We start from the raw sequence: 18,194 nt of genomic DNA, 5'->3' as shown, positions 1-18,194 counted from the left end.
TGCAGGAACCACCCCGGGAAAGGAGCACATCTGGGTTTGTGGGTCCAGCTGAGCGAATTCCATTGCCACAGGACAGGCAACCAACCGTGGTGTGGCTAATTGAGGTTAATTAGTGCTGCTCTCCCGCCCACCCAGCACCACAGACCCAGCAGCAGCAACCACATCGTTCACTGCCGGTTTCAGGTGAACTTTCTGTGAACCCAGAGAAGGGCCTGATGTGGAAATCCCGTGTTTGAAGAAAATCCTACCTCCAAGAGTGAAACAAGAGGCCCAGGGGGGCCTGGCAGATGTCACAAGGAGACCCCACCCAGCCATGGGCAGGAGCAGTGAGGAAATGAAGTGAAATTTGATGTTTAATGCCATTTTCCCCACCCCCTGCCACGGGCAGGGACCTTCCACCATCCCAGGGTGCTCCAACCTGGCTCTGGACACTTCCAGGGAATTCCATTCCAAGGAAGCCGTTCCCTGTGTCCTGTCACTCTGTCCCTTGTCCCCAGTCCCCCTCCAGCTCTCCTGGAGCCCCTTTAGGCCCTGGAAGGTGCTCTGAGGTCTCCCTGGAGCCTTCTCTTCTCCAGGTCTTTAACATTCCCAGCTCTCCCTGCCCTTGGAGCACCTGTTGTGGCTCCTGCTTTATGTGTTTTCTTAGCTGAAATCAATACAATATTATTATTATAACTATTTTTATTATTATTATTATTATATTCTTCCATCCAGCTGAGTTGCAGGCAGCACAGCTGGAGAGCTGAGGAGCAGCCGAGGTGAAGCACAGGGTTCCAGAGGGGTTTGATGTTTGCCCAGCATCCCAGCTCCCATCCCATCAGCTCATCCTGACTCCCATGAGCTCATCCCAGATCCCCATGAGGCCATCCCAGATCCCCATGAGCTCATCCCAAGTCCCCCTGAGCAGGTCCAAGGTCCCCATGAGCACGTCCCCAGTTCCCATGAGCAGGTCCCATCTCCCACCAGCCCATCCCGGTCCCCTGAGCCCATCCCGCTCCCCATCAGCCCATCCCGGTCCCGCTGAGCCCATCCCGCTCCCCCTGAGCCCATCCCGGTCCCCCTCAGCCCATCCCGGTCCCCATGATCCCATCCCGGTCCCCATCAGCCCATCCCGGTCCCCATGATCCCATCCCGGTCCCCATCAGCCCATCCCGGTCCCCATGATCCCATCCCGGTCCCCTGATCCCATCCCGGTCCCGCCTGAGCCCATCCCGGTCCCCATCAGCCCATCCCGGTCCCGCTGAGCCCATCCCGGTCCCCCTGAGCCCATCCCGGTCCCCATCAGCCCATCCCGGTCCCCCTGAGCCCATCCCGGTCCCCCTGAGCCCATCCCGGTCCCCATCAGCCCATCCCGGTCCCCCTGATTCCATCCCGGTCCCCATCAGCCCATCCCGGTCCCCATGATCCCATCCCGGTCCCCCTGATTCCATCCCGGTCCCATTCAGCCCATCCCGGTCCCCACGATCCCATCCCGTTCGTTCCCTACCAGCCCATCCCGTTCCTCTCCATCCCACCCCGTTCCCCACCAGCCCGCCCCGCTCTCTCCCCGTCCCCGGCGCTCCGTGCCGTTCCGCTCCGTGCCGTTCCGTTCCGTGCCGTGCCGTGCCGCTCCGTTCCGCGCCGTGCGGCGGAAGCGGCGGTGCCGGCCGGGGGAAGGGGCGGCGCTCCGGGCGGTGCTGCCCGCTCCGCTCCGCTCCGCTCCGGGCCCTGCGCTCCCGGGCCCGTGCCCGGCTCCCTGGGCCCAGCCATGGCCGGTGCCCCTGCCCGGTACCTGGTGTTCTTTCAGTACTTTGGCACCAGGTACAGGTACGTGCCCCGCCGGGCCACGGGAGGGAGCGGAGCGGCGCCGGGGAGGGCTGGGAGAGCAGGGCTTGGGGACAGAGCCTGGGGACAGCAGGGCTGGGGAGAGCAGGGCTTGGGGACAGAGTTTGGGGACAGAGTTTGGAGAGAGAAGAGTTTGGGGACAGAGTTTGGAGAGAGCAGGGTTTGGGGACAGAGCTTGGGGACAGAGCTTGGAGAGGGTAGAGTTTGGGGATAAAGTTTGGAGAAGGCAGAGTTTGGGGACAGAGCTTGGGGACAGAATTTGGATTGGCAGAGTTTGGAGAGAGCAAGGTTTGGGGATAGAGCTTGGAGAGGGCAGAGTTTGGAATGGCAGGATTGGGAGAGAGCAGGGTTTGGGAGAGCAAAGTTTGGGGAGGGCTGGATGAGAACAATGGGGAGAGCAGAACTTGGGGGAGCAGAGTTTGGGCAGGCCAGAGCTTGGGGAAGGAGTGAGAGCAGAGTTTGGGATGGAAGGATTTGGGATGGCAGAGTTTGGAGAGGAAGGAATGAGAGCAGAGTTTGGGGAGAGCAGAGTTTGGGATGGCAGAGTTTGGGATGGAAGGATTTGGGAGAGCAGAGTTTGGAGAGGAAGGAACGAGAGCAGAGTTTGGGATGGCAGAGTTTGGAGAGGAAGGAATGAGAGCAGAGTTTGGGATGGCAGGATTTGGGAGAGCAGAGTTTGGAGAGGAAGGAATGAGAGCAGAGTTTGGGATGGCAGAGTTTGGGATGGCAGAGTTTGGGATGGCAGGATTTGGGAGAGCAGAGGTTGGAGAGGATTGGATGAGAACAGCATCCAGGTGAGGGATTAACCCCTCTCTGAGCAGGTGAGAGCTGGACCTTGCTGGGCACAGAAAATGGGATGGGTCAGGCAGGAACTAGATAAAACCAGCAAGGCAAAAAACCAGGAAAGGGCAGAGAAGAAGGGAGGCTTCTCTCAGGCTGGGGCAGGAGGACAGAGCAGGAAGCTCATCACAAACTCTCTTTGTGGCCTTCTAGTCAATTTAGGACATTCACAACTCCTGGCCCTAAACCAGTTTAATCTCAAACTAATTTAATTTATCTGCCTTGTTCTCCTGTCAGCTCTGTCTCAAGGGCCAGTCCAGGGAGGAACATTTGAAGGGTTATTTTATTTCCGACATCCCTTCTTGAAAATAACCTCTTATAATTTTAATAATTTTAATTTTCATCAGTTTAATAACCAACAAGGCACTTTCCCTGCCCATTCCTGTGTTTGGTCCCTGCAAGTCCAGTGGGAAGATCAAGAAGTCCCCCAGGAATTCCTGAATTTTTTGGTGGGCTCTGTCAGTCCCTCAGTGTTGACATCCATAAATGATATTTGTTTTGCTCTGCAGTGGGGTTATGGAGACCAAGAGTGATCAGGCCCTGGTTGGAGTCCAGAATTATTTGGAGGTAGGTCCTGTTGTCATTAAAATGAAGTTTTCAGGGTCACACAGGGGTAAATATTATTTTGAGACAGACACTCAGTAAAACTGGCAGGCTGCTAAACACTGCAGAGTTCAAAACCAAATCCCCAGAATGATGCCAGGGTGCAGATTCTGACCTTGCAAAGATGTGAACCCTTCCCTGAGACTTAAAATTGAGCCCAGAAGTGCTCAGAGAGCCCCAGCTGAGTGCTGGCCCACCTGAGCTCTGTCAGCACCTGTGCCTTGTCCCTAGAGCCAGCCCTTCATGGCTCCAGCAGCTGGATGCTGTCTGCTCCCAGGAGAGGATGTCCCTGACAGAGCTTTGCAGAACAAAGCCCAGCAGGATGTGCCATTGTTCTCTGCTGCTTCCAGGTTTTTTTGGGTTTTTTTTGGGTTTTTTTTTGGAGTTCTGTTATGCCAGGGGAAAAAAAAAATTATGATCCTGTTATCCCTGCAGTGCTCCCAGGGTTGGAGCTGGGGAAGGTTTGAGGAGCTCAGGTGCTGTTGGGGCTGGCAGAGAGAGTGAACAGGAGTGAAAAAACACCCAATTTTTACAGCCAAGAGTGGAAAATGGGTCAGTTGGGAATTTAAATTGTAAATGAATTCCAAGCTGCTGTCGGGCTGCTGAGTCAGGAATCAAAAGGGAGGTGAATTATTTCTCTTGTCTGGGAAGGATCACGGAGTTCCAAAGGAAAGCTGGGCCTGCTTGGGAGATAAGAGGCTGCTGGTTCGTGTTGGTTCAGAGCAGGTTTTGTCAGGCAGTTCCCATTTGTGGTCAGGCTGTCTGACCCAAATCCCAAATTGCAGCACTGTGGGATGCTCTGCTCTGCAGCCCTGTGGTGGGCAGGACAGAGCTGGCCAGGAGCAGCCTTGGTGACACCCAGGGGACAAGGACAGCACATCCCCACGCTCTGTGGGGCTGGGAATTCCTGCTGCAATCACTGGGGAAGGCTGGTCTGGAACAGGGACTGGGCAGAGTTCCAGAATAAAGCAGGGATTGATGGAAAGTTTCTCCTCAGTGGAGCCACCTTGGGCAGCACAAGAGCCCAGCCAGGGCTGTGCCCAAGGTGAACCAAAATGGTCCCAAGACAAACCAAAATGGACCCAAAATGAACCCAGAATGAACCAAAATGGTCCCAAAATGAACCCAATTGAACCAAAATGGTCCCAAAATGAACCAAAATGGACCCAAGACGGCCCCAAGATGAACCAAAATGGTCCCAAAATAAAACCAGGATGAACCAAAATGGTCCCAAAATGAACCCAGGATGAACCAAAATGGTCCCAAAAATGGATGATTGCTCCCAAAATGATCAGTTCTGCTCCATTTGCCCCTTGCAGTCTCTGTCCCATCCCAGCTCCAGCCCAGGCAGTCCCAGCCTTGTTTTTCTCTCTCCAGCCCACGGGGTTTGTGCTCCTGGGCTGAGATTTGGATCATTTGTCCTTGGTGCCCAGCTGGAGCAGGAATTGTTTTGTCTCCCTGCTCTGTGCCCAGAGCTCACCATCCCATAATATGAACCCAGACCCACCCTAAAGCAGCTCAGAGTGTGAAAAACAGAAAATCCAAACCTGAGGGATCAGTTTGAGCCCAGGCTGTTCATCAGAGCCATCCCTGTGTGCAATCCCTGCTCACTTTGGGGTCCAGGCTCTGCACCCAATGGATAAATCCATGAGTTATATCTCTAATCTATATCTAAAGAAGGAATTGTTTTGTCTCCCTGCTCTGTGCAGAGCTCACCATCCCATAATATGAGCCCAGACCCACCCACTGAAGCAGCTCAGAATGTGAAAAACAGAAAATCCAAAACCCGAGGCATCAGCACAGAATCTGAAAATAGAAAATCCAAAACCTGAGGCATCAACTGGAAAGAAAGGAAAGTGTGAGGAATGGTGGCTGGAATCAGAGTTCTCAGGGTGCATTCTCGTGGCTTCCTGCCCCAGACTGTGGCAGAGAAAGTGGCTCAGTTTTGTGCAGAAAAGGATTTTCCATCCCATTTATCTCCTCCTGTGAGCCTGCAGGGCCCCAGGCCGTGGATGTGGGGTGAGCCCAGCAGTTGTTCTGCATTATCCCCGTGCTGTCTGGGCAGGGGGGGTGATTAGAGGAGAAAAGAAGAGGAGGAAAGGACAAACATGAGCTTATTTGGAGCTGCCTTTTCCCCGGGATCAGCACTTTGCAGGCCAGCTCGCTGCTTTCATGTGGTGCTCTTGATGCTGGGCACTGCTGTGTCTATTGGAACCACATGGCAAAGCCTTAAAGCAGCTGTAATAGAAAACTTCTGGGGCCTGCAGGAATTTCTCTTCCTTCCTCCTTTTCTCTGCAGCCTTGGACTTCACTGCTTTCCCCAAAGCCAGGAAGGCGAGCGAAGGGAAGGGCGAAATGAAAGCTCTGGTGAGATCCTGATTGTGTTCTGAGGGCGCTCAGCCCTTTGTTTGCAGGCAAATAACCTGGGAGGTGCAGACTGGGTGTTCCAGCAGCTGTTCTGTGGAAATTGGGATGGGCTGGTTGGTTTTGTGTCAGTTTGGGCTGGGGCTGAACAGATCTGTGTGGCTGCAAAGCTTTTTTAGTCTTTTTAGTCCTCGCAGCTGCTCCGTGGCAGAGCCCTGCAACTGTCCAGAGGAAATGGAGCCTTGGTTTATCCAGAGATATTTGTGGGAGCTTTTCCTCTCTCTTGGAGGGGGGTGAGCTTTGCTGACAACATTTTGTTTTTTGGAGAAAAGTCTTGGAGCACTTGGAACCCAAATTTGGGCCCAAAGCAAATCCCAGGCCTTGTTTCCCCTCATGAGGAGGTTGGAGCTCTCTCATTTGGCTTCCTCCAGTAATTCAGAAATTTTCACATCCAGGACTTTATGCTCTGTCTCTTGTAGGAGCTTTTTTTCTCTTTTTGAGGGGGGTGAGCTTTGCTGACAACATTTTATTTCTTGGAGACAAGCCTTGAAGCACCAATGTGGGCCCAAAGCAAATTCCAGGCCTTCTTTCCCCATGTCCAGAGGTTGGAGCTGTGTCATTTGGCTTCCTCCAGTAATTCAGAAATTTTCACATCCAGGACTTTATGCTCTGTCTCTTGTAGGAGGTTTTCATCCCTCTGTGAAGGAGGTGAACTTTTATTTTTTGGAGACAAATCTTGGAGCACATGGAAATCCAACTTGGGCCCAGAGCAAATCCCAGGCCTTGTTTCCCCTCATGAGGAGGTTGCAGCTCTGTCATTTGGCTCCCTCCAGTAATTTACAGAAATTTTCATATCCAAGACTTCATGCTCTGCCTCTTGTAGGAGCTTTTCCTCTCTTTTTGAGGGGGTTGAGCTTTGCTGACAGCATTTTATTTCTTGGACACAAATCTTGAAGCACCAGTTTGAGTCCAGGCCTTGTTTCCTCCGATGTCAGAGCTCTGTGATTTGGCTCCCTCCAGTTATTCATGGAAATTTAAATTTCCAGGACTTCATGCTCTGTCTCTTGTAGGAACTTTTCCTCTCTTTTTGAGGGGGTTGAGCTTTGCTGACAACATTTTATTTCTCGGACACAAATCTTGAAGCACCAGTTCGGGCCCAAAGCAAATCCCAGACCTTGTTTCCTCCGATGTCAGAGCTCTGTGATTTGGCTCCCTCCAGTTATTCATGGAAATTTTCACATCCAGGATTTCATACTCTGCCTCTTGTAGGAGATTTTCCTCTCTCTTTGAGGGGGAATGAACTTTGCTGACAACATTTTATTTCTCAGACACAAATCTTGAAGCACCAAAGCAAATCCCAGGCCTTGTTTCCTCTGATGTCGGAGCTCTGTGATTTGGCTCCCTCCAGTTATTCATGGAAATTTTCACATCCAGGATTTCATACTCTGCCTCTTGTAGGAGATTTTCATCCCTTTTTGAGGGGGAATGAACTTTGCTGACAACATTTTATTTCTCAGACACAAATCTTGAAGCACCAAAGCAAATCCCAGGCCTTGTTTCCTCTGATGTTGTAGCTCTGTGATTTAGCTCCCTCCAGATATTCATGGAAATTTTCACCTCCAGGACTTCATGCTCTGTCTCAATCCTTAGAAAGGTCTCTGCTGTAAAGGAAGATTTCACCTTTTGCTGTTGTTATCTACAGTTCCCCTCCCTTTCTCAGGCCTGCCTGAGCCATCTCCCATCTCCCATTTCCCATTTTGCTGGGAATTGCTGCCCAAACTCATCCTCCCTTCCCAAAGCCTGCTCTGGCCAGCAGCCTGGTGCTGAGGGCAGGATTGTTCCTCCTGAAAGGAAAAGGGAGGAGGAGAGGAGAGAGAGGAGGAACACCAGCTCCTTACTATGCAAGGCAGCTCTGCTACAACCTCCATCCCCAGATCCTTTAAAAAAGGAGCAAGAAATCCAAGCAGAGGAAGAGAACTGTCATCTCCAGCTCTGGTTTGATAACAATTCCAAATTGCTTTGGAAACCTTCTCTCCTGACAAAATCCACATTCTCAGCCTGTCCTGCCTGCCCTTCACTTCCACTTCATCCCTCCGACTGCAAACGAGCTGGGCTTTTAATTAGATTAATTACTTTCAGCTGACACAGCACCCAGTGAGTCAGGGAGGCTGGCAGGGCTCACAACCAGCGTGTTATTAATTATTAGCACACTGCAATTAATAAATTGTGCAGCTCCCTGGCAGGGCTCTGTGTCTGAAGCCATTCCAGAGGAATTTATTTTCCCCAAACATTCCCAATGCCTGTAAAAGTCGATGGAAAATCTGGAGGATTTTTTTTTTTTAAAATTCAGATTTCAGGAAGGGAAGCGGATGAACTTTTACTCCCCTGCCATGGCTGATGTTCATCAGCTTGAGAGGAAAAACGAGCTGGGAGCAATAAAAGGGAGCTGGAATGTGGATCCATGTCCTTCTGGCAGGCAGCAGTGGAAATTCCAGCGAAATTCCAGCTAGGGAAGGCTCAGTGAATGCTCCCCCTGCATCCCCGGCGTGTCTGAGGGATCAACTCCCACCCTGGCTGCTCCAGGAATGTGGCTGGGTGGAAAAAATTCGGGATAAATTCAGCAGGGTGAGATGGGAGAGGCTTCCAGAAGGTGCCAAAGATTTCAGGGTTTGGAGCACCTGCTGAAATAAAAAAAAAATAAATTAAAAATATGGCTTAAAGGAGGGAGCAGACTGAGCACACAGAGCTCCTTTATTGCTTTATCTTCATTTTTCTTTTCAGCTGGGGGAAATCTTTCACTCCTGCTTCACCCTGAGAGGATCCCAGACAGGGATCTGGGTGAGCAGCACCAAAACCTCAGAGGAAAGAGAGAAGGGCAGGAAAAACTGGTCCCTCTCCAGCAATTCCTGCATGGAAATGATGCATTTTTATTTGAAATTCAGGGTGGGGGATAAGGAGAGATTAAAAGAGGAGGAAACTCCAGTGCTCCAAGGACTTTGGGTGTTCAGACAGGAGAGATTTGCAAAGGTGGAGGGGTCAGCTCTCAGCTGCTCAGAAATTCTCTCTTCCAGGAGATTCTGTCCCATCCCAAAGAAATGAATATGAAAGTTTAATATTGAATATTTAAATATTAAATATAAAATTAAAATGAGATATTTTAATATAAATATTATATAATATATTTTAATATATGGTATTAATTATATATTATATTAAGATATTATGTTATAATAGATTTTATATTTTTATATATTATATATTATATCTTTATATATTATATGTATTTATATTATTAGAATATATATATATTTATATATATTATATATAATATATTATATATTATATATAATATATTTATATATACATATATTTATATATAATATATTTATCAATTATATATAATTATATATTATATATGAGTATTTATTATATTATATATTCATAATACATTTTGTGTATTATATTTATTAATATGATATATTATATTAATTATATAAATATATTTTTAACATAAATATTAAAAATATTGAGGCTGAGGGCAGCAGTTGGTAGAAAATTGTCAGTCTGGAGGAAAAACCCACCAAGCTCAGAGCTCCACGGGCTGGGGTTTATTTGGTGCCATCCCTCCTTGGGATGCTCAGGAAAAACCTGATGGAGAGGAAAAAATCTCCTTTGTGGAAGGAAAAATCTCCTTTGTGGAAGGAAAAATCTCCTTTGTGGAAGGAAAACCCCCAGTCCTGGATCTGCTGGCTGAGCCCAGCAGGGGAAATAATCTGATTTTCTTGAGGTTTTGCTGCTCTGTTCCTCTGCAGGCTGGAGGAATTCAGAGTTGTGCTGGATCCAGGCAGAGCACAAAAAAAAGGGAATATTTTCCATGTTCTTTGCTGCTGTCTGTCCCAACTCCTGTTTTCCCTGGCTGCTTTTTGTCTGCCCAGGAAGGAGGGGGAGAGAAGGGTGGGGAGAGGCAGGGAGGAGCCTGCACACCCCAAACTCCTCTGCAGGAACCAAAAATCAGCTCCTGCTCCTGGACCAAGTGCAGAGGCACAGCCACGCTCTGTGCAGGAGAGGATTCCATTCCTTGGGGGGCACAAATACAGGAAAAATACAGATTTATTAAATACAGGTTGATTTATTCCCCCTGTTAATGGGAGCTGCAAATGGAAAGGAAAAACCAGTTTGGTTCTGGTTGCCAGGCTGGCTCAGGGTTTGCTGCATTTTCATGGGATGTTTCTGGGAGCTCTTTGTGACTCAGCAATTCCAATTTCATCCTCTTGGAGCAGATTAAAATCCAATCCAAGCCCTGGGAGAGGGAAATTCTGAGTCATGGCTCTGGTTTCCTGCCTGCTCTGGTGGTTCTGCTCTCTCTGAGATCTTTCACTTATTCCCTGCAGGAATTGCCACTGGATTGTCTGGCTGGCCTTGGGTTAAAGGGGCTGAAATGGGGGATCCTTTCTTTTATCCCCTCACCCAACAGCACAAAGCAGAAAAAGAAATGGATATTTTTATTTTCCACTTTATTTTGTGCATTCAGGAAGCTCACAAAACACAAAACAGAGAATAAAGAGATGAATAATTTTATTTTTCACTTTATTTTGTGCATTCAGGAAGCTCACAAGACACAAAGCACAGGATAGAAGCAGTTAATTTTTATTTTGGCTTTGTTTTATCCCCCAAAGGAAGCTCTGGTGGCACTTTGGGTGCTCTGTGTGAGGAGATTTCAGGGCAGGAGCTGAGAAGATTCCTGCTGCATTTTTGCTGTATTTTTCCTAAATTTTTGCTGAATTATTGTCAAATTTTTGCTGAATTATTGCCAAATTTTTGCTGTATTTTTTCCGAATTCCTACTGCATTTTTACTGTATTTTTTCCAAATTTTTGCTCTATTTTCCCTGACTTCCTGCTGCATTTTTTTCTGTATTTTTCCTGAATTTTTGCCAAATTCCTGCTGCATTTTTTGCTGTCTTTTTCCTGCATCTTTGCTGTATTTTTGCCAACTTCTTGCTGCATTTTTGCCGGATTTTTGCCAAAATTTTGCCGATTTTTGGCCAAATTTTTGCCAAATTATTGCCGAATTTTTTGCTGAATTTTTTGCTGAATTTTTACCAAATTCCTGCTGCATTTTTTCTGCATTTCCCCCGAATTTTTGCTGTATTTTTCCTGAATCTTTGCTGTATTTTTGCTGTATTTTTGCCGAGTCATTTCCAGATTTCCCCCAAATTCCTGCTGCATTTTTTCTGCATTTCCCCCGAATTTTTGCTGTATTTTTCCTGAATCTTTGCTGTATTTTTCCTGAATCTTTGCTGTATTTTCTGAATCTTTGCTGTATTTTTGCTGTATTTTTCTGAATCTTTGCTGTATTTTTCTGAATCTTTGCTGTATTTTTCCTGAATCTTTGCTGTATTTTTGCTGTATTTTTGCTGTATTTTTCCTGAATCTTTGCTGTATTTTTTCCGAATCTTTGCTGTATTTTTCCTGTATTTTTCCCGAGTCATTCCCAGATTTCCCCCGAATTCCTGCTGCATTTTTTCTCCATTCCCCCCGAATTTTAGCAGCATTTTCCCAGCCCCCTGACCCTTCTCCTGTCCCTGCAGAAGGCAGCAGAGCAGCTGAAGCCGGCGGCTCCCATCAAGTTCCACATCTCCAGCCGCACGGACAGCGGCGTGCACGCCCTGGCCAACGCCGCCCACCTGGACATCCAGAGGGGCCCGGGCAGGGCTCCCTTCACCGGCCCCCAGCTGGTGCAGGGCCTCAACCACCACCTCCGGCCCCAGCCCATCTGGTGAGTCAGCAACAACCTCGCTTTGCCCAAAAATCCTCCAGTTTTTCAAAAAAAATCCCGTTTTACTGCAAGAGCCTGGGGGTCCCAGCTGCTCTCAGGGACCCCAGATGTGTCCCAAAGTCTCTGGACCCCCCCAGATGTGTCCCAAAGTCTCTGGACCCCCAGATGTGTCCCAGAGTCTCTGGACTTCCCCCCAGATGTGTCCCAAAGTCTCTGGTCCCCCAGATGTGTCCCAAAGTCTCTGGTCCCCCCCAGATGTGTCCCAAAGTCTCTGGACCCCCCAGATGTGTCCCAAAGTCTCTGGACCCCCAGATGTGTCCCAAAGTCTCTGGACCCCCCCAGATGTGTCCCAAAGTCTCTGGACCCCCAGATGTGTCCCAAAGTCTCTGGACTTCCAGATGTGTCCCAAAGTCTCTGGTCCCCCCAGATGTGTCCCAGAGTCTCTGGTCCCCCAGATGTGTCCCAAAGTCTCTGGACCCCCCCAGATGTGTCCCAAAGTCTCTGGTCCCAGCAGAGAAGGACTCAGAGCTCTCCAGTTCTCACTCTCAAGGTTGTTTGTTGCTTCTTAGCTATAAAATTCTTTCTCTGGCCTGCCCAGGTCTGTTCAGCAGGACAGGAGAAAGAATTTTATTTTGTGAATTTTATTCAGTTTATTTTGTGCACTTCAGGAAACTCACACCACACAAAGCAGAGGATAGAGAGATGAATATTTTTATTTTTCACTTTATTTTGTGCACTTCAGGAACTTCACATGACACAAAGCAGAGACACCTCTGCCTGCCCAGGGCTGCTGTGTCACTGACGTGTTTTCTGTTCCATGAAAAATCCTTTCCTCAGGATCTTTCCTCCTGAGAGGCCTCAGGAACAAACTGCAAACAATTCCCTGCTGCTGTGGGATGCAGCTGCTCAATCTTTAATTGGTCTCATCTGGGTTGTGAATTTTGGGGTTTGGAGTTTGGAGTTTGGGATTTGGGGTTTGGGGTTTTGGGGTTTGGGGTTTGGAGTTTTGGAGTTTGGGGTTTTGGAGTTTGGGAGTTTGAGTTTGGGGTTTGGAGTTTGGGGTTTGGAGTTTTGGAGTTTGGAGTTTGGGGTTTGGAGTTTGGGGTTTGGAGTTTGGGGTTTGGGGTTTGGAGTTTGGGGTTTGGAGTTTTGGAGTTTGGGGTTTGGAGTTTTGGAGTTTGGGGTTTGGAGTTTGGGTTTGGGGTTTGGAGTTTGGAGTTTTGGAGTTTGGGGTTTGGGGTTTGGAGTTTGGGGTTTGGAGTTTTGGAGTTTGGGATTTGGGGTTTGGAGTTTGGGGTTTGGAGTTTGGGGTTTGGAGTTTGGGGTTTGGGGTTTGGAGTTTGGGTTTTGGAGTTTGGGGTTTGGGTTTTGGAGTTTTGGAGTTTGGAGTTTGGGGTTTGGAGTTTGGGTTTTGGAGTTTGGGTTTTGGGGTTTGGAGTTTGGGGTTTGGGTTTTGGAGTTTGGGGTTTGGAGTTTGGGGTTTGGAGTTTGGGTTTTGGGTTTTGGAATTCCAGTGTCCCTTTCAATGGAAAACCTTTGGACTCTGTGTCCCTGTCACCTGTCCCCTGTCCCCCACAGCATCCTCAGTGTCCAGCGAGTGCCCAGCACCTCCCAGTGGAAAACCTTTGGAATTTCTGTGTCCCTGTCAATGGAAAACCTTTGGAATTTTTGTCTCTGTCAATAGAAAACTTTTGAATTTTGGTGTCCCTGTCAATGGAAAATCCTTGGAATTTCTGTGTCCCTGTTGACAGAAAACCTTTGTAATGTGTGTCCCTGTCCCCTGTCCCTGTGTCCCACAGCATCCTCAGTGCCCAGCGGGTTTCCAGCACCTTCCATGCCCGTTTCTGTGCCCTCTCCAGGACCTACATCTACCGCCTGCTGCTGGGCTGTGCCCACCGCTCCCAAATCCCCGTCTTCGAGCGGGATCTGTGCTGGGCCCCCCCGGGAGGGTGAGTGCCAGGGAAACTCAGGGAATCAGGGCTCTGGCAGGGGACAAAAAGGGAATTTTGGCTCTGCACAGGTCCCTGGCAGGAGGGGACAGCCCCAGGCTGGGCTCTGGGACAGGACTGGCTTCAGGCTGGGGTTAAGGTGGGCATCAGGGGCTTGGAGGGCCCCAGGAGGGATTTAGGAGGAATTTCCCCTTTTTTAAGGAGTTGTTCAATGTGGGAATTGCTGCCCAGGGAGGTTTGGAGTGCCCCAGGAGGGATTTAGGGGGAATTTCCCCTTTTTAAGGAATTGTTCAATGTGGGAATTGCTGCCCAGGGAGGTTTGGAGTGCCCATCCCTGGAGGTGGCCAAAAATCCCAACCTGAAATAGAATTTGTGCAGGGTTTGGGGTCACTTCCAAGCAGGGAGGACCTGGAAGGCCAAACCTTGGTCTGGATGTTGGAGCCATGTGGAGATGGGGCAGAGCTCTGGTTTCCTTCCTTAAAGCAGCTTGGGGTTTGAGCCTGGCTTAATTCCCTGGGATTGGAGCCTGGGGGAATTCCTGGGGGTTTGAGCCTGGCTTAACTCCTTGGGTTTGAGTCTGGCATAATTCCTTGGGTTTGAATCTGGCTTAATTCACTGGGGTTTGAGCCTGATTTAATTCCTCTAAATTAGAAATCCAGGGTTTGAATCTGGCCTAATTTATTGGGGTTTGAGCCTGGCTTAATTCCTTTGAATTATGAATCCAGGGTTTGAATCTGGCTTAATTGATTGGGGTTTGAGTCTGGCATAATTCATTGGAGTCTAAGCCTGGTGTAATTTATTGGGGTTTGAGCCTGGCGTAATTCCTTGGGATTTGAGCCTGGTGTAACTCATTGGAGTTTAGGCCTGGTGTAATTCCATGGTGTTTGAGCCTGGCATAATTCTGTGGGGCTTGAGCCTGGCATAATTTATTGGGGTTTGAGCTTGGCTTAACTCTCTGGGGTTTGAGCCTGGTGTAATTTATTAGGGTTTGAGTCTGCTGTAACTCACTGGAGTTTAAGCCTGGTGTAATTCCCTGGGGTTTGAGCCTGGCATAATTTATTGGGGTTTGAGCCTGCTGTAACTCTGGGTGTTTGAGCCTGGCTCAATGCCCCGTGCCCTGAGCCTGCTGTAACTCTGGGTGTTTAAGCCTGGCTCAATGCCCCGTGCCCTGAGCCTGCTGTAACTCGTGGGTGTTTAGGCCTGGCTCAATGCCCCGTGCCCTGAGCCTGCTGTAACTCTGGGTGTTTAGGCCTGGCTCAATGCCCCATGCCCTGAGCCTGCTTGTAACTCCTGAGTGTTTAAGCCTGGCTCAATGCCCCGTGCCCTGAGCCTGCTGTAACTCTGGGTGTTTAGGCCTGGCTCAATGCCCCGTGCCCTGAGCCTGCTGTAACTCTGGGTGTTTAGGCCTGGCTCAATGCCCCATGCCCTGAGCCTGCTGTAACTCTGGGTGTTTAAGCCTGGCTCAATGCCCCATGCCCTGAGCCTGCTGTAACTCGTGGGTGTTTAAGCCTGGCTCAATGCCCCGTGCCCTGAGCCTGCTGTAACTCTGGGTGTTTGGGCCTGGCTCAATGCCCCGTGCCCTGAGCCTGCTGTAACTCTGGGTGTTTAGGCCTGGCTCAATGCCCCGTGCCCTGAGCCTGCTGTAACTCTCAGTGTTTAGGCCTGGCTCAATGCCCCGTGCCCTGAGCCAGGCTCTGTGTGGTTCCAGCCCCCTGGACATCCCGGCCATGAGGGAGGCAGCCCAGTTCCTGCTGGGCACCCACGATTTCAGCACCTTCAGCTCGCCGCAGGCCGAGGCGCAGAGCCCCGTCAGGACCCTGCAGCAGCTGCAGCTGCAGCCCAGCCCCAGCCTGCTGGGCCAGCACCACCTGCACAGGTGAGAGCCCAGCTGGGACAGGCTGGGGTGAGGGATGGGCAGGGAGCAGCTCCTGGGAAAGGTTTTTGTGCCATTTTCACCCATTTTGCTCCATTTTCACTCATTTTTGTGGCTCAAATCCACCTCTGCCAAGAGATGGGTTTGGGTTTTTCTGTGAGCACAGGTGAGAGCCCAGGCACTCAGGTGGGGAGGGGAAATCCAGCTGGGACAGGCTGGGCTGTGGGATTATCAAGGAGCAGCTCCTGGGACAGCTTTTTGTGCCATTTTCACTCATTTTGCTCCATTTTCACTCATTTTTGTGGCTCAAATCCACCTCTACCAAAGGATGGGTTTGGTTTCTTTTTCCCCACCTGCCCAGGTGAGAGCCCAGGTGCCCAGCTGGGACAGGCTGGGCTGTGGGATGGGCAGGGAGCAGCTCCTGGGAGGGGTTTTTGTGCCATTTTCACCCATTTTGCTCCATTTTCACTCATTTTTGTGGCTCAAATCCACCTTGGGTAAGGAGTTGATTTGGGTTTATTTCCCCACCTGCCCAGGTGAGAGCCCAGGAACTCAGATTTTTATAGTAAATCCAGCTGGGACCAGCTGGGGTGTGGGATTATCAAGGAGCAGCTCCTGGGAAAGGTTTTTGTGCCATTTTCACTCATTTTGCTCTATTTTCACTCATTTTTGTGGCTCAAATCCACCTCTACCAAAGGATGGGTTTGGTTTCTTTTTCCCCACCTGCCCAGGTGAGAGCCCAGGAGCTCAGCTGGGACAGGCTGGGCTGTGGGATGGGCAGGGAGCAGCTCCTGGGAAAGCTTTTTGTGCCATTTTCACCCATTTTGCTCCATTTTCACTCATTTTGGTGACTCCAATCCACCTCTGCCAAGGAACTGGTTTGGGTTTTATTTCCCCACCTGCACAGGTGAGAGCCAGGGTTAAAAACCACCTGAAATTTGATTTAAATCCATTTTTTTTTTGGTTTATTTTATTTGTTTTTCAGGGGCCTGGAGCTCTGGGAGGTTTTAAACCACCTGAAATTTGATTTAAATCCTTTTTATTTTATTTTATTTTAGGGAATTGGAGTTCTGGGAGGTTAAAAACCACCTGAAATTTGATTTAAATCCTTTTTATTTTATTTTATTTTAGGGAATTGGAGTTCTGGGAGGTTAAAAACCACCTGAAATTTGATTTAAATCCTGTTTTTTGTTGTTTTTCAGGGGCCTGGAGTTCTGGGAGGTGAGGGTGAAGAGCAAATCCTTCCTGTACCGCCAGGTACCACCTGCAGCTGCTGCCAGCCCCAATTTTCATTCATTAATTAACCTAAAACTTAATGAATTCACCTAAAACTCGATTATTTTAACCACTTTCCAGCTGTGGGACACCCACAGGGAGCTGGGCTTTTATTTCCTCCCCAAATCCCCCAAATTTGGGCCAAAAACCTCCCCAAAATCAGGAGGCAGGGTGGAAAAATTGGGTTTTTTTCACCATCCCTGCCCTTTTTTAAAATCCTTTGGAATTTTTTTCCTGTGCTCAGCCTGGGAAAAGCTGCCTGGAATTTCATTCCTGGCCTTTTTTTGGGAAAAAAAAACCCAAAAAAAAGCTTTTTTTGGGCTGTACAAACTGCAGGAATTCTCCCTCTGCCCTGAAAATCCCTTGGGTTTTTGGGAAATAATTCTATAATAATAATAATTATTATTATTATATAATTATACTTATTTTACTATTTTATGTGTTAATATTTTAACCATTTAGGAAGTTGAATGTGGATTTTTTTAAATTGGAATGTGAAGGCAGCAAGCCTACAGACATGGCTGCCAATAATCTGATTTTTAATTTGATTTTTAACATGATGGGTGCCTATAATCTGATTTTTAATTTCATTTTTAATTTGATTTTTAACCTGATGGGTGCCAATAATCTGATTTTCAATTTGATTTCTAATTTGATTTTTAATTTGATTTTTAGTCTGTTTATTGGCCAATAATCTGATTTTAATTTGATTTTTAACCTGATGGGTGCCATTAATCTGATTTTTCATTTGATTTTTCATTTGATTTTTAACCTGATGGGTGCCTTTAATCTGATTTTTAGTCTGATGGGTGCCAATAATCTGATTTTTCATTTGATTTTTAACCTGATGGGAGCCATTAATCTGATTTTTCATTTGATTTTTAACCTGATGGGTGCCAATAGTCTGATTTATAATTTGATTTTTAATTTGATTTTTAACCTGATGGGTGCCATTAATCTGATTTTTCATTTGATTTTTAACCTGATTTTTAACCTGATGGGTGCCAATAATCTTGGAAATTAATTGGGGATGGAGAATTTGGAGGAGGAGAATTGGGGAAGGGGAATTTGGGATGGAGAATTAGAGGTGGATGAGATGCTGGGACTGGGACTAAGCCAGGGCAGGGTCGGTGACCCCAGGGCTGGGATGGGGACCAAGCCAGGCTGGCGCTGGCCTGGCTAAACCAGGACTAACCCTGTCCCCAGGTGAGGAGGGTTTAACCAGCCCTGGCCTGGTTAAACCAGGACTAACCCTGTCCCCAGGTGAGGAGGATGGTGGGGCCCTGGTGGCCGTGGGCAGGACAGGCTGGGCCTGGCCTGGTTAAACCCAGGATTAATTCTCCCCCTGTCCCTGTCCCAGGTGAGGAGGATGGTGGGGGCAGGGCAGGCTGGCCTGGCTAAACCAGGACTAAGCCTGTCCCTGTCCCTGTCGCTGTCGCTGTCCCCAGGTGAGGAGGATGGTGGGGCCCTGGCCTGGTTAAGCCAGGACTAACCCTGTCCCTGTCGCTGTCCCCTGGTGAGGAGGATGGTGGGAGCAGGGCAGGCTGGCCTGGTTAAGCCAGGACTAACTCTATCCCTGTCCCCAGGTGAGGAGGATGGTGGGGGCCTGGTCTGGCTAAACCAGGACTAACCCTGTCCCTGTCCCTGTCGCTGTCCCTGTCCCTGTCGCAGCTGAGGAGGATGGTGGGG

The 18,194-nt window shown here is 48.9% G+C and overlaps 1 protein-coding gene across 50 annotated transcripts in view; it reads left to right on the top strand.

Annotated features, from left to right (window-relative positions):
- The first annotated feature begins 1,665 nt into the window (after positions 1–1,665).
- Positions 1,666–18,194, top strand: part of PUSL1 (pseudouridine synthase like 1) — a 21,300-nt gene continuing 4,771 nt past the window's right edge. For 45 of the 50 annotated variants that reach the window (XM_050982455.1, XM_050982456.1, XM_050982454.1 and 42 more), the window contains exons 1-6: positions 1,666–1,806; positions 3,174–3,231; positions 11,221–11,408; positions 13,208–13,357; positions 15,018–15,233; positions 16,433–16,487. In XM_050982455.1, the coding sequence (XP_050838412.1) occupies positions 1,748–1,806; positions 3,174–3,231; positions 11,221–11,408; positions 13,208–13,357; positions 15,018–15,233; positions 16,433–16,487 (726 nt within the window). In that variant the 5' untranslated portion in view covers positions 1,666–1,747. Of the gene's footprint in view, positions 1,807–1,850; positions 2,646–3,173; positions 3,232–5,542; positions 5,635–11,220; positions 11,409–13,207; positions 13,358–15,017; positions 15,234–16,432; positions 16,488–18,194 lie in introns of those variants that run through there. The other 5 variants (XM_050982458.1, XM_050982457.1, XM_050982459.1 and 2 more) reach the window with 5 other exon arrangements.

Source organism: Serinus canaria, chromosome 21 (assembly GCF_022539315.1).
Source record: "Serinus canaria isolate serCan28SL12 chromosome 21, serCan2020, whole genome shotgun sequence".
Classification (NCBI taxonomy): domain Eukaryota; kingdom Metazoa; phylum Chordata; class Aves; order Passeriformes; family Fringillidae; genus Serinus; species Serinus canaria.
Note: the sequence above shows the minus strand (reverse complement) of the source record. Positions and strands in the feature narration are given on the sequence as shown.